Source organism: Megascapheus bottae, chromosome 3 (assembly GCF_031878675.1).
Source record: "Megascapheus bottae isolate mThoBot1 chromosome 3, mThoBot2.hap1, whole genome shotgun sequence".
NCBI lineage: Eukaryota > Metazoa > Chordata > Mammalia > Rodentia > Geomyidae > Megascapheus > Megascapheus bottae.
The window spans coordinates 59,991,344-60,004,719 of NC_143511.1; the positions used below are offsets into that span (position 1 = coordinate 59,991,344).

The 13,376-nt window shown below is 48.5% G+C and overlaps 2 protein-coding genes across 5 annotated transcripts; one reads left to right on the forward strand and one right to left on the reverse strand.

Annotated features, from left to right (window-relative positions):
- Positions 1-76: 76 nt before the first annotated feature.
- On the forward strand, positions 77-8,194 carry Rgp1 (RGP1 partner of RAB6A GEF complex). 4 transcript variants are annotated; one of them, XM_090330230.1, is made up of 11 exons: positions 77-399; positions 740-874; positions 1,201-1,337; positions 1,558-1,641; positions 1,740-1,889; positions 2,156-2,302; positions 2,515-2,642; positions 2,787-2,976; positions 4,308-4,459; positions 5,925-6,002; positions 6,580-6,664. In XM_090330230.1, exons 2-10 carry the CDS (start codon positions 759-761, stop codon positions 5,964-5,966), a joined length of 1,146 nt encoding a protein of 381 aa, XP_090186356.1. In that variant the 5' UTR covers positions 77-399; positions 740-758; the 3' UTR covers positions 5,967-6,002; positions 6,580-6,664. The 4 variants fall into 4 exon arrangements, with proteins under 4 accessions (XP_090186356.1, XP_090186355.1, XP_090186354.1 ...); XM_090330229.1 differs by having other exon boundaries at positions 6,511-6,597; XM_090330227.1 differs by lacking the exon at positions 5,925-6,002 and having other exon boundaries at positions 79-399; positions 6,511-8,194.
- Msmp (microseminoprotein, prostate associated) lies at positions 4,765-5,813 on the reverse strand. Its single transcript, XM_090330231.1, has 3 exons — positions 5,629-5,813; positions 5,301-5,409; positions 4,765-4,945 (listed from the first exon to the last, which is right to left on the reverse strand). Exons 1-3 carry the CDS (start codon positions 5,756-5,758, stop codon positions 4,765-4,767), a joined length of 420 nt encoding a protein of 139 aa, XP_090186357.1. The 5' UTR covers positions 5,759-5,813.
- Positions 8,195-13,376: the final 5,182 nt, after the last annotated feature.

Below are 13,376 nucleotides of genomic sequence, written 5' to 3' on the forward strand. Positions count from 1 at the left end.
TGTCCTCGGAGCCCCGCCCCCGGCATGCCAGGCCCCGCCCCCGGGCCCGGCCCCGGGGCTCCCTGCGCCCGCTGCCCCGCCCCCGGGCCGAGGCATCCAGCCGCTCCAGAGTTAGGCTGCCGGCCCCGCCAGCCCGGGGCGGCGGCCGCTCCCCGGTGCTAGGTCGCAAGGAAGTGTGGCTCACGTCCCCGGGAAGACCCGGACCATCTCTGGTCCTGCCAGATGGGAGCTTCCGGCCGGAAGGGGCTCCTCGGCGGGGCGGGGTGGGGACGGAGAGGAAGTCCCGCCTCTTACCGCGCCACCGAAGCCTTGGACGCGGCTGCGCACCTAGCCGGGTCCTTGAGGGGTAGGCAGGTGAGGGTCTCCGTATGCTGAGACCCAGGGCTCCGACGGTGCCAGGTGACAGACGGCGGTGAACGTGGGCTTGGGACGTGGCGCCTGGGGGGCAGCGGGGGCGCAGGCCGGCTTGGGAGCTGGCGGGGGCCGCTGGAGGACCTAGCCTCGCGCTATAGGGGTGGGTGTCTGGGGATCCCAATCACCCCCCCCCACGCCTGTCTGATCACCAAACCCGGGTGCTGCCCGTCGCCACTGACCGCCCTTCCCCTCACTGAGGTTTTTTCAAAGAAAAGCCCTTCTCTTGGCCTCTGGAGCCCATTTCTTGACATAATCCTAGGTGCGCGCCTCAGACACCCCTTCCTCCCTGCCTGAGTGCTGATCACGGATCCCTGTTTCCGTCTAGATCGGAGTTGGGAGCTGCCATGATTGAAGTGGTAGCCGAGCTGAGCCGGGGTCCTGTATTTCTGGCAGGGGAGGCGCTGGAGTGTGTGGTTACCGTCACCAACCCTCTCCCCCCTACGGCCACGTCTGCCTCCAGGTGGGAATAAGGGTACTGAAGATGGTAACTCCTCTGGGTAGGAAGCCTGGTGTTTGGGGTTGTCCCCGAGCTACAGGCAACCACTTCATACCTTGCTTGTGGTGCCCTCATTGAGAAAAAGGGGCTGTGTAACAGAAGATGTGATAAACATAGCTCTCCACCCTTCTTTTCCTTATTCCCCTTATACCCAAGATATTCTCCTTGCTTAATGTTTCTCTCTGATTTCCTGATAGCTTGTATGGCCACTTAACTTTGTTGAACAGATTAGGAAACCATTTGTGAGGTCAGGAACTACTTTCTGATGTCACCTTTTCCTCTTTCTACAGCGAAGCTCTGGCCTGGGCCAGTGCCCAGATCCACTGCCAGTTCCATGCCAGTGAGAGCCGTGTAGCATTGCCTCCCCCTGACTCTAGTCAGCCAGATGTCCAGCCTGACAGCCAGACTGTCTTTCTGCCGCACCGAGGTAGGCAGTGGGGCATTCATCTTGGGGGTGGCCGTGTGGTGGAGTCATTATCACCCAAGAGTAAAGTTGAGTTCTTGTATGTCTCTGTCATATCTGGGATATGAGGGGAGGTAACTTGCTTTGGGGATGGTTATAGCCTGAGTTTCCTTATCACAAAGAAACAGTTGGCAGTGTTTCATTGCCTCTGCTTGCTGTGCTAATGACCATCTTTCTACTGTAGGTGAGAGGGGTCAATGTATCCTTTCTACTCCACCAAAAATTCTATTTTGTGACCTGAGGCTAGACCCTGGAGAATCCAAATCATGTAAGTGACTATCCCCATCCATGAATTGCCCTCTGAGTCTCCTGGAGGGAGGACTCCTTTGGCTGCCTCTAACGCCCTGACTACTGCTTCCCAATCAGACTCCTACAGTGAAGTGCTGCCCATAGAGGGACCACCCTCCTTTCGGGGTCAATCAGTCAAGTATGTCTACAAACTGACCATTGGCTGTCAGCGTGTCAACTCACCCATCACATTACTCAGAGTCCCTTTAAGGGTTCTGGTGCTGACTGGTAAGTAGGATTCCCGGAGCTAAGGGTTGGTGTAGAGGCTTGCCAGAGCAGAAAATAGCCTCTTAAGCAGGCTTCCAGGAGGGGATTCTGGGAAGCTTTCTGGTCTTAAGGAAGGTGCTAAGGAGGGAAATAGGGAGGGGTTCTGAGTTGCGTTGTAGACCTCAGTTGTGGCTCCCCTTCCTTTCAGCCTTCTTAGGTTGGAGTCTCACCTCTGTTCTCAGCTCTGTTCTCTCCCAGCATTATCTCTGCACTTATTCGGTCTCTAGGCCTTCAAGATGTCCGGTTTCCCCAGGATGAGGCTGTGGCTCCATCCAGTCCATTCTTGGAAGAAGATGAAGGTGGGAAGAAGGATTCATGGCTGGCTGAGCTGGCTGGGGAGCGCCTCATGGCTGCCACATCCTGCCGCAGCCTCCGTGAGAATGTTTTTTCATCATTTTCCTAAGCCACCCCACCTTTCCAAGTATTCCTGTCTCAGAGATCAAGTTTTCTAACTACCATATCCTTTCATAGACTAACTCCCCACTCCTAGTTTTAAATAAAAGCCTCACCTTTTGAGTCCTGAGACCTAATCCTAGACACTTACCGGTTTAGACTCCAGGTTTACAAAATATCTCATTCTCCGCAGATCTCTATAATATCAGTGATGGCCGAGGGAAAGTTGGAACATTTGGCATCTTCAAATCTGTGTACAGACTCGGCGAGGACGTGGTGGGGACCTTAAACTTAGGGGAAGGAACTGTAGCCTGTTTGCAGGTAAGGAGGGAGCAGACCTGCGGTACCAGGCCTGAACAGCCGGCTCGGATATAAAAAGGGGTGGTGTGTACAAGGGGCAAATTGGGCTGTAGTCTACATTTCCATATGTCTGCTGCATGCATGTATTTCCTTTCTTGTTCCCAGTTTTCGGTAAGCTTACAGACTGAAGAACGTGTACAGCCTGAATATCAGCGGCGCCGTGGGGCAGGGGGTGCCCCCTCTGTGTCCCATGTGACTCATGCCCGGCACCAGGAGTCCTGCCTACACACAACTAGAACCAGCTTTTCTCTTCCCATTCCTCTCAGCTCTACCCCAGGCTTCTGCACTGCCATCGGTGAGATCCTGACTGTGATGGGAGAAGGGAGAAAGGGACGAGGGGAGGAGGGAGGGAAGGATATTGAATATTGCACCCAGGTACTGTGTGATAGTCCTTGCTTCTAATACCTTTCTTGACATACCCACATTGAGCCTCTCACCTTTCATATTTTCTCAGACCCTCAGCCTAACTCCTAAAGTCTAACAGCTTTGTAGAACAACTCTTTCCCCTCCTCTATCTACTGGGACCCTGTGATGTACAGATCTCTTATATCTAAGCACATTTATGCACTGATACGTTCTTTCTAAGCACACTTACTTAGAGATACTTCATCTTTAGTGCTGAGGTTTGAACTCAAGGCCTTGCAGTTACTGGGAAGGTGCCTTGTCACTTGAACCATGCCTCCAGCCCAAGCTACATAGTCTTTACTGTCCTATTCTTGGGCTAGTAGGCAGTTAACAAAACTCCTATCCTGAATTCAAATCTCATGGACACAACTGATTTTTTGCCCTCTGTGTGTGTATGTGTCCATTATAAGGACTTGAACTCAAGGCCTGAGTGCTGTAAGTTAGCTTTTCCACTCAAGGCTAGTGTTCTACCACTTGAGCTACAACTCCACTTCCAGCTTTTTGGTGGTTCATTAGAGATGATTCTCACAGACTTGACTTCACCCCTCAATCCTCAGATCTCAGTAGCTAGGATAGGTGTGAGCCACTAGTACTTGACTCAGATTCCCTCCCTCCTTCCCTCCCTCCCTCCCTCCCTCCCTTCCTTCCTTCGTGGTTATTTGAAGATAAGAGTCTCACAGGCTTTCCTGTTCAGGCTGGCTTTGAACTGTGATCCTCACATCTCTAAGAAGAGCTACTGGTACCCAACAGATTTCTTTCTTTCTCTCATTCTAAGTGTTTTTAATTACAGTTCCATAATAACTCCCTCACCTGTGACTTTTCTTCCCAAATATAAGGGTGGGTTTTATTCTTCTTTGCTTTTTTTTTTTTTTTTAAACTAGAATTTGGACTTAGGGCTTCACACTTGTTAGGTAAGCTTTCTGACAGTTGAGCTGCATCTTCAGTCCATTTTGCTTGAGGTTATTTTTTATATCTTGCTTTTTGCCTGAGCTGTGCTGGGACCATGATTTCCTACCTATGCCCCCCCCCCCCACGTAGCTGCCATCTCAGGCATTTTCTACAATGCCTGTCTTAGTTTTTGAGATAGGGGCATCTCACTAACTTTGTCCAGACTGGCCCAAAACTGTGATGGTCCTGATCGCCATTTCTAGCTCCTGGTTGGTGAGGCCACTGCACCTGGAAACTCCTAACACCTTTGCCTCTTATCTTTTGCTTTCACAGTGTCCCTGAAGTGGCGATTACATTTTGAATTTGTAACTTCTCGAGAACCAGGATTGGTACTCCTTCCCCCTATGGAACAGCCAGAACCTGCTACCTGGACAGGCCCTGAGCAAGTGCCTGTAGACACCTTCAGCTGGGACCTCCCCATTAAGGTGCTGCCTACAAGCCCCACCCTGGCCTCGTATGCTGCCCCAGGCCCCAGCACCAGCACCATAACCATCTGAAACCAGCCCACCTGCCCACTATGACGCTGGCTTCTTCAGTATACTCAGAACTCAGCACCTGGACTTTCTTGGGGCCCACTTTCCCTACCTGGGCCCAGTGGCACAGAGAATGACAGGCAGGCTTTTCAGCTGTAGCATTAATTTATTTATTCAGAATAACTTGGCAGCTGCTAGTGGTTTCCCTGGAAGTGGCAGCAGCAGTGAGCAGTCAGCAGATGGGTGATCAGTTGAGTTTAGCTAGAGTGGGAAGGGGGAGCTCCAGGAACAGGGGTGTTAGCTGAGCCCCACTCTAGGTCGGGCCCTCCCCCCTTGCAGGGAAGCCGAGGGTCAGATTTCTGCACCAGGGAGAAGTGGCAGGTTCCTGCCTCCTGACGCACCTCACAGCCGGCAGGGAAGTCGATGGGATGCTGAGACCTGGGGAGAGCCGGAATGGGGAGAGCACAGGGAAAAGTTACCCTTGGGGTCCCTATTCCCTCTCACAGCCACCCTGTCATATCCTTTGTGTCACCTGTTCTGCCCTCCCCCAACTAAGCTCTTGCCTATCACATAAGGACTTCCGTGTTTTTCCCTCCAGATCTACCTTGAATGAATCCCCACACTCTGTGCCCTGGTCCACTTTGAGTTCTTCTCACTCTCCTTGGTACTTCAGGGCCAGCGGGTCTCACACTACTACTCTTCATTTTTATCTCACAGCAGTCTAGTCCCCCCTTGGCCATCCCTCAGCCATTCACATCCCAGTCATTCCCTCTGGCCATTCTTGGTCACTCACGTGTCACAGCAGCCCACACCAACAGGATGCAGACAAGTGCAGTGGAAGCAGTCCTTGCGGAGCCAGGACTCACCCAGCGTGAAGTATTTCCCCTCATAGTGACAGGGGGCTAGGGACAAAGGAGAAACGCTGGTGAGTATGGGAGTGGTGGCAACAACCCCTTCCTCTAGTCTGGGGAGGGTAAGCTCATACTATCTCCTTAGTAGTCTTTCTTTCCCATTTCACAGCTCAAGAGAGTCCAGGTTCCAATCCAGGTTCATCTCTAAGCCCATGCCTTTCTCTGGCCCACCCCACCCCAATCCTTTCCTAATACCTTGCCCCTCCGTACCTTGAGCTTGGAAGTAACACTTGCTGTGGACTCCTGGATGCTGCAGAAGCAGACACACCAGGAGGCAGATGATCCCCCAGTCTCCCAGGACCGGCCTGGCTTGTCCAGCCCAGAGCACCCTTAGGGCCATTGTTGTCAGCCCTATTAGAGTCTTCTTGGCTTTTTCTGCTGCTGCGCTGTCCTTATATGCTGGACTTGTCCCCTTGGCTTGTCTTTGCTCCTTGAGTTGTTAGTGTCTCTCTCTCCCCCTCTGGTCTTCTGTCTCACACCATCTCTGTGCCCCTCTGCTCTCATAGGCTGGGGATGTTTATAAAGTGAGGACCCTGGCCCCCTGCTGAGTAGAGCTTGGAAGCCCTACAACTCTGTTTCCTGAGGTGAGGGCATGAAAACAAGAGGTCCAGCTTTTTAACAAGCTGTGAGAGCTGATTCATGCCCAGCACTGCAAGCTCGGGGAGGGGAGGGAGGTGGCTGTGGAAGGGGTACTGGACTGGGCACTTCCCCAGCAAGGAGGTGGGAGGGGTGAGACTCCAGGTGGTCCCCAGAGCTCCTCCTTGACCTGGAGAGAGGAAGCTTTCCACCAATCCTCCTTCCCTTGCCCCCTCCCTCCCCACCAGTCCCCCACTGCCACCACTAGTGTTGTGTGCTGGGATCCCTGCCTGGACCGGAGGGAGGCATTTCCTGGGGATGGCTAATCCTGTGCCTTAGCCAAACCAAGGAGTTGCAACAGGGTGCAGCGGCCAGAAGCTCCAGGAGAGCGAGGAGCAGGCATCTGTAGTGGAGAGTGTTTCTCTCACATATCCGAGCAAAGTTTTCCTGATGCGTCTGAGATACAGGGATACCTCAGAGGTGGGGGTAGGAGGGTCATTTTTTATTTTTTCTCAGATACCCCAGAGATGCACTCACCATTGTCTCATCCCTGGGGATGTCTCTGCCCCTCCCCCCTTCAAAAAGGAGCATCTCCAACAGGATGAGTCCACCCTCCTCTTTCCTCATGGAATGAAGGAAGAATTGATCCACTGACATCCTCCTTTGAGCTACCTACAGGTTCTGGAAGAGCCATGATGACTCTATCCTATAGAGAGAGACTATTTGAATTCAGATTTTGACTCCCTACTAGCTATGTGACCTCAGACAAGTTATTTCTCCTTTGTCCTGTTTCCTTATCTATAAATCCAAAACAGTAATGTGTACTCATTAACTTGTTAATGAGGGAGGTGGAGTGCTCTCTGTACCATCTTTGCCACATGATCCTCAGAAAATAGCAGCCACGTGATTGATACTAAAGCTCACAGATAATAAATGACCTTTTTTCTGAATGATATTTAGCAAGCAGCAGCTCTGTGCACAGCCGGGGACTTCTGCTGGGACTTCTCTCTCCCAGCCAACTTCTGACCCTTTGTACTTATGTTCCAGGTCATCTCTACCAGAATCATTTTCATCTTGGGTCCTTGTATTCTTGAATTCTGAACAATGATATTGCTGATAAACCAGCTTTACTCATGTCGGTAACCCTCTCTACCCTGGGAAGAAGTAGCCTTTTCTTATCCACCTGACTTTAGGATGCTGTGTACTCAAGTTTTTTTTGACAGTCCTGGAGCTCTGAGCTGTTTTGCTCAAGGCTAATGCTCTACCACTGGAACTCATCACTCACTCCCAGCTTTTTAATACTTAATTGGAGATAAGAGTCTTAGGGACTTTCCTGCCAGCCTGGCTTCAAATAGCAATCTCATGTCTCAGCCTGAGTACATGCATGAGCCAACAGTACCTGAATCTTTCATTAAGGCTTTAAACACATTTTTTTTTCTTTTTGCCAGTCCTGGGCTTGAGCTCAGCGTCTGAGCCCTGTCCTTGGACTTTCTCAAGGCTAAAGCTCTACCACTGGAGCCTCAGCACCACTTCTGGCTTTTTTCTATGTATGTGGTACCGAGGAATTGAACCCAGGTCTTTGTGCATGCTAGGCAAGCACTCAACCACTAGGCCAAACTCACAGCCCTAAACACATTTTTGTAAGTATTTATTTTGCAAAGAGGGTTTCATTGGGACAATTCCATATAAAGAAACAATGTATCTCAATCAAACTTATCCCCTCTTATTCTCCCTTACCACTCTCCTCCTAATTAAGACAGACCTGTGTGTGTGTGTGCCCGGGCACTCTGGGCCAGGGTGCTGTCTTGTCCCTGAGCTCTTCAGCTCAAGGCTACTGTCTTACCTTTGAGCCAAGCCCCAATTCCCATTTTCTAATGATTAATTGGAGATAAGAGTCTCAATGCTTTGTAGTGCCTTTGAACCTCCATCCTCAGGTCTCAGCCTCTTCAATAGTTAGGATTACAGGTGTGAGCCACAGCGCCTGGCTTTATTGTTGCTGGTTTTTTTTTTTTTTTTTTTTTGCCAGTCCTGGGCTTGAGCTCAAGGCTAGAGCTCTACCACTTGAGCCTCAGCACCACTTCTGGCTTTTTTTCTATGTATGTGGTACCGAGAACGAATCTGGGTCGTTGTGCATGCTAGGCAAGCACTCTATCACTAGGTCAAACTCCCAGCCTTCATTGCTGTATTTTTATACACATAAATAAACTGCTTCAATCATGTTCATCTTCACTCCCTCCATTAGCGTTCTTTAGGATTCGGATCCACTTTTTTCCCATTCCCACATACAGGAACTCTCAAGTTCTCTTTTCTGAATGCTCTGTTCATCATCTCTTGTACTAAGGGCCCCAGTCAAACTGGATTTTTTTTTTCACTCTACCGTCTTTTCAACTTGTCTCTACTCCCATTTTATTCCAAGACTCTTGTCACCTGGTGCATCAGATACAGGTACTTCTAGTAGACTTCTACAGAGGGTCATCTGCTCACCTTCATTCCGAAACCACTGCCAGTGTACCTCAACTCCTGGCTGTCTTCTTCGAAGATACCTTTTCTCTTGGCTAGGAAAATGTATCTTTTCCCCAGGGGGTGATTAGTGTGTTTGAAGCCCTGAATTGCATCCACCGCACAAGAAACAAACTGAACTGTAAGATACGCTTGAGGAGTACCAAGAAACAAAGGAAAAGTCACCATCGAACCATGTGGCTTTGACTGGTCGTTGCTGGAGGGGCATTAGGCCTGTCTAGCATAAGACCCCAGAAGTCCTTTCAGTGGCTCTACTTTTTGTTCCTGCAGTCTGCAGGGCCAATTCAGGAGGAAGTAGCCAAGTGGGGAAGGAACATGGAGGCAGTGGATGAGAGAGGCAATGGGGACAAGAAATGGGGTGGTCATTTGCGAGAAGTAGTCAGGACTTCTCTCCCAGAAAGTTGAGGTAGGGGGCTGGTGCGCCGAGGTGCTGGTTGGTATGGGCATGTAGGGGTGTCGGTTAGCTAGTCCTTTGGGGCACGCGTTGCTGGGGGCGCGGCGTTGGCTGGCGCTGCCAGCACAGGAACAGGAAAACATCCGCCGGAGGCTGGGCTGGGCGGCGCTCCAGGGGCGCGGGCCGGCAGGTGCGCAGAGCGAGGAAGTGAGCGCATTCCGGGCCCCCAGCCGGCCGGCCTCCTGTGAGTCACTCCCACCCCCACCTGCCTGCCCTCCGCCGCCAGGAAGCTGAATGCAGCTTCTGGAGGATTGCCACCCAGGGAGAGGTGAGGTGGGGCTGAAGCGAGGGATAGAGGACAGCACCGCAGTGCGGGACGCCGAGCCAGCTGAATTCAGTAGGTGACAGAATGGGGGACAGGTGGAAGAGTGAGGAAAAAGGCCCAGAAAGCTTGCCTAGAGAGGAAAGGGGGCCAGGGGAAACGGCAGGATGGTAAGTGAGGCCCACAAAGGGAGAGGAGGTGGGCATGCAGGACAATCTCTGCAGGCAGACATCCCTGGAGGAGGGAAGGTGCCAGAAGGGAGGCCTATCCAGAGGCGGTGAGTGAGTGAGACCCGGAAGAGAAGCCATCAGGGAGTAGTAACAAGTGTTGATTGAGCCCTAGTTTGTGACTAGGTCAACAGGCTTTCAATGCCAGGGTGAGAAATACAATGCCATGGCCTCGGTGATATATTGTATCACCTCGGATAGAAAGAACAGTGGGTCTAAGGGAAATTGTACCAGGGCTCCGTGCCTATAAGCCTTAGCTCTTCAGGAGGCTGAGATCCGAGGATGTACACCGCTAGAAGCTAGTAGGAGCGGGAAAGACTGTCAGACTCATCTCCAATCGGTTACCAAAAACCCAGAAGTGGAGCTGTGGCTCAAGTGGTAGAAGTCCAGACTCGGAGAGAAAAAGTATTTTAGGAGTCAAAAAATTTGAAAAGCAATCAGTTGCTTGTTTTATTTACGGTCATTTAAAATTTCATGCTACATTGATCACAATTTAATGCTGTGGAATTGTGTAAGGAAAAGCTTGAACAAAACTCAAAAAGTTAGCGGGGCGCTGGTGGCTCACACCTGTAATGTAGCTGCTCAGAAGGTAGAGATCTGAGCAGAATCTCTGTTCAAAGCCAGCCAGGGAATCAAAGTCCCTTAGACTCGGACCTCTAATTAACCACAAGAAAACTGGAAATGGATCAAGTGACAGAGTGCTAGTCTTGAGCAAAAAGAGTGACAGCCCAGCCTCTGAGTTCAAGCCCTATGATTGAAAAATAAAAACAACAACAAAAAACACGAAAATGAAAAATGGACAAATCAGACTCAATATTTATAGACCTAATCTTGGGCTATTAAGATTACTTGGTCTTTTCCTTGGTTGGTATTTGTGCCAAGTTTCCCTCACTGGCCGCACTGAATGCTGTGTTGTATCTCGGTTCTGGACAGCAATATGGCTATTCTGTCTTTGTCTTTCCATCTTTATTTTTTAATGCTAACAGCCCATCTCCCTTACCTGTGTATCTTGAAATGAGGCATCCCATTCCATTGTACACAGATAAGTAACTCCTAATTGTATCATTTTTTTGTTAGGGTACTATCTTGTGTGGATAGGTATGTAACTAAAGCTTCTAAAAATAAAACTAATTAATAGTGGTATTTCTACAACATAATGATGTTTAAAATAGTATTTGGAACTTGTCACAGAGATACTAATTATCATGATTTTTATGATGGATACTATCTTGGGCCACAGGCAGTTTATACATATTTATTTTAAAGATGCTTAAACTTTGCAGTTGTCTTTGGCTCCAAATGAGGAAATCTGGATCAGTTAATGAAAATAAGGCAATTTCCTACTTTGGGCCTTGTTGCTTCCTCCCATGCTGTTTCTGCCATAGTTCTGCCTTATTCCCAGTGGCCTTTCCCTTCATTCCTTGTTGCTCTGCTGGGCATCTTTAGAGGAAAACTTCACACTGACTTCCTCCACTATAAATTCTCTCTTTCCTCTCATCTCTACACTTCTTTCTGCCAATATACACCACTACTTCTTCACTAATTTTTTTTTAAGTCCACAGCCCTTTCTGGCTGTTTTCCATGTTTAACACTCTCTTGTTTAAATTTTTCTTTTTCTTTGATGAGACCTCAGGTTTTGAAGAGGCTAGGCTTTGACTGTTTATTTTGTACGGTCCAGTTCTGCCTTCCTTCCTGTTCTATCACCAGTTTCTTATTCTAGACTGTTTCTAAGCTCCATTATGCTTACTTGCTTACTTTCACCAAAGCTGTAAACGGCGCCCCCCCCCCCCTCTTTCTTGTGTGTGTACCAGTCCTGGCCCTTGAACTCAGGGCCTGAGCACTGTTTTGGGGCTTTCTCAAGGCTAGAGCTCTACCACTTCAGCCATAGCACCCCTTTCAGCCTTTTCTATGTATGTGGTACCTAGGAATCGAACCCGGGTCTTTGTGCATGCTAGGCAAGCACACTACTATTATACCAAACTTCTGGCCTAACCTTTTCTTTTTCCAGATACAATAAAATTCCTGGTTCCCAGCATTGTATCCAAAAACATGACATGACCATCATCACAAAGTTTGTTGAGTGAAAATGTAAGCTTTATGTTTTTACGAGGCACCGTGCAATTAATTTCTTGGTGCCAGATTCTTAAATTCTTCCAGAAAAAATGCTATCATATATGTGCACATATTTTTTTGTTTAAATATGCTTGACTTGAGCATATTTATTACTTGAAAAAAAATTTTTGCCAGTCCTGGGGCTTCAACTCAGGGCCTAGGCACTGTTCGTGGAAAATTTTTGCTCAAAGCCAAACACTATGTCACTTGAGTCACAGCACCACTTTTGGCTTTTTCTGTGTATATGGCACGAAGGAATCAAACCCACGGCTTCATGTATGGTAGGCGAGCACTCTATCACTAGGCCAAACTCTTGGCCTCTTACTTGAAATTTTTACATTGTATTTAACAATGTAACTCAGATATAGTCTCTTTTCTGACAACTTTATTACCTCTGTTTTTAATTTTTTGTGTGTGTGCCTGACCAGGGACTTGAATGCAGAGCCTGGGCACTGTCCTTAGTTTTGTGCTCAAGGCTAGTGTTCTACCACTTGAGGTACAACTCTCCTTCTGAATTTTCTGCTAGTTAATTGAAGATTAAAAGTCTCACAGGCTTTCTTCCTAGGTTGGCTTCAAAGCATGATCCTCAGATCTCAGCCTCCTGAATATCTAGGCTTACAAACAGGAGCTACTGGTTCTCTGCTTATTACCTCCATTTTACATGCTATCCAAAACTAATGGAAAAAGAGTGCAGTGTAAAGAAATAAAAGATGAGGCTGGGAGTGTAGCCTAGTAGTAGAGTGCTCACCTAGCACACATGAAGCCCTAGGTTCAATTCCTCAGTACCACATACATGGAAAAGCCATACGTGGTACTGTGGCTCAGTGGCAGAGCACTAGCCTTGAGCAGAAAGTGTCCAAGGACTGTGCCCAGGCCCTGAGTTGATGCCCCAGGACTGGCAAAAAAAAAAAAAGAAAAAAAAAGATGAATGAAATTAAGTGACGATTTGCAAAGTATAAAAACATGAAAGCCATCTACTTTGTGTGCATAAATTTTGTCATGTACACACACACACACACACACACACACACACACACACACACACACACACACATAGATAGATAACAGAATCAGCCAGGAGCATGGTCTAGTGGTAGAGTGCTTGCTTTTTATGCACAAAGGTTTGATTTCTTGGCATCACATACACAGAAAAAGCCAGAAGCAGTGGTTCAAATGAATTACCAAGAAGCCAGGAATAGAGCTGTGGCTAAAGTGGTAGGGTGACAGCCTTAAGCAAAAAAAAAATCTAAGGGACAGTGTTTGGGGCCTGAGTTCAAGCCCCAGGATCAGCACAAAAATAAATGTAAATAAATAAATTGGGGGCCAGGAGTTTGGCGTAGTGGTAGAGTCCTTGCCGAGCATGCATGAAGACCTGGGTTCAATTCCTCGGTACCACATACATAGAAAAAAAGCTGGAAGTGGTACTGTGGCTCAAGTGGTAAGAATGCTAGCCTTGAGAAAGCCCAAGGACAGTGCCCAGGCCCTGAGTTCAAGCCCCAGGACTGGCAAGAAAACAAAACAAAAAAACCCCATAACCATAAACTATTGTATGAATCTATAAGTATATACATATATATTTAGCCTATTATATTGACATTATCTAATTATCTGATTTCAATTGATAGTGCAATTGATATGTTATCAATGAATACTTGATATATTATTATGCATAATACATTTTGTGGTAGGCAATGGAAATGGATAAATTCATGAAAGGGTTTTTTTTTTTCTTGGTCAGTCATGGGGCTTGGACTCTGGGCTTGGGCGCTATGCCTGAGCTCTTCAGCTCAAGGCTACCACCCTACCC

Bases quoted from the DNA above. Each gene is read 5' to 3' on its own strand.
- Rgp1 (XM_090330227.1), top strand. From the start codon at position 759: ATGATTGAAGTGGTAGCCGAGCTGAGCCGGGGTCCTGTATTTCTGGCA. The intron at 875-1,200 runs GTGGGAATAAGG...CTCTTTCTACAG, and splicing joins ACGGCCACGTCTGCCTCCAG to CGAAGCTCTGGCCTGGGCCA. The intron at 1,642-1,739 runs GTAAGTGACTAT...CTTCCCAATCAG, and splicing joins CCCTGGAGAATCCAAATCAT to ACTCCTACAGTGAAGTGCTG.
- Msmp (XM_090330231.1), bottom strand. From the start codon at position 5,758: ATGGCCCTAAGGGTGCTCTGGGCTGGACAAGCCAGGCCGGTCCTGGGA. The intron at 5,410-5,628 runs GTACGGAGGGGC...CTTTGTCCCTAG, and splicing joins GTGTTACTTCCAAGCTCAAG to CCCCCTGTCACTATGAGGGG. The intron at 4,946-5,300 runs GTGAGTGACCAA...GGCTCTCCCCAG, and splicing joins GGTGTGGGCTGCTGTGACAC to GTCTCAGCATCCCATCGACT.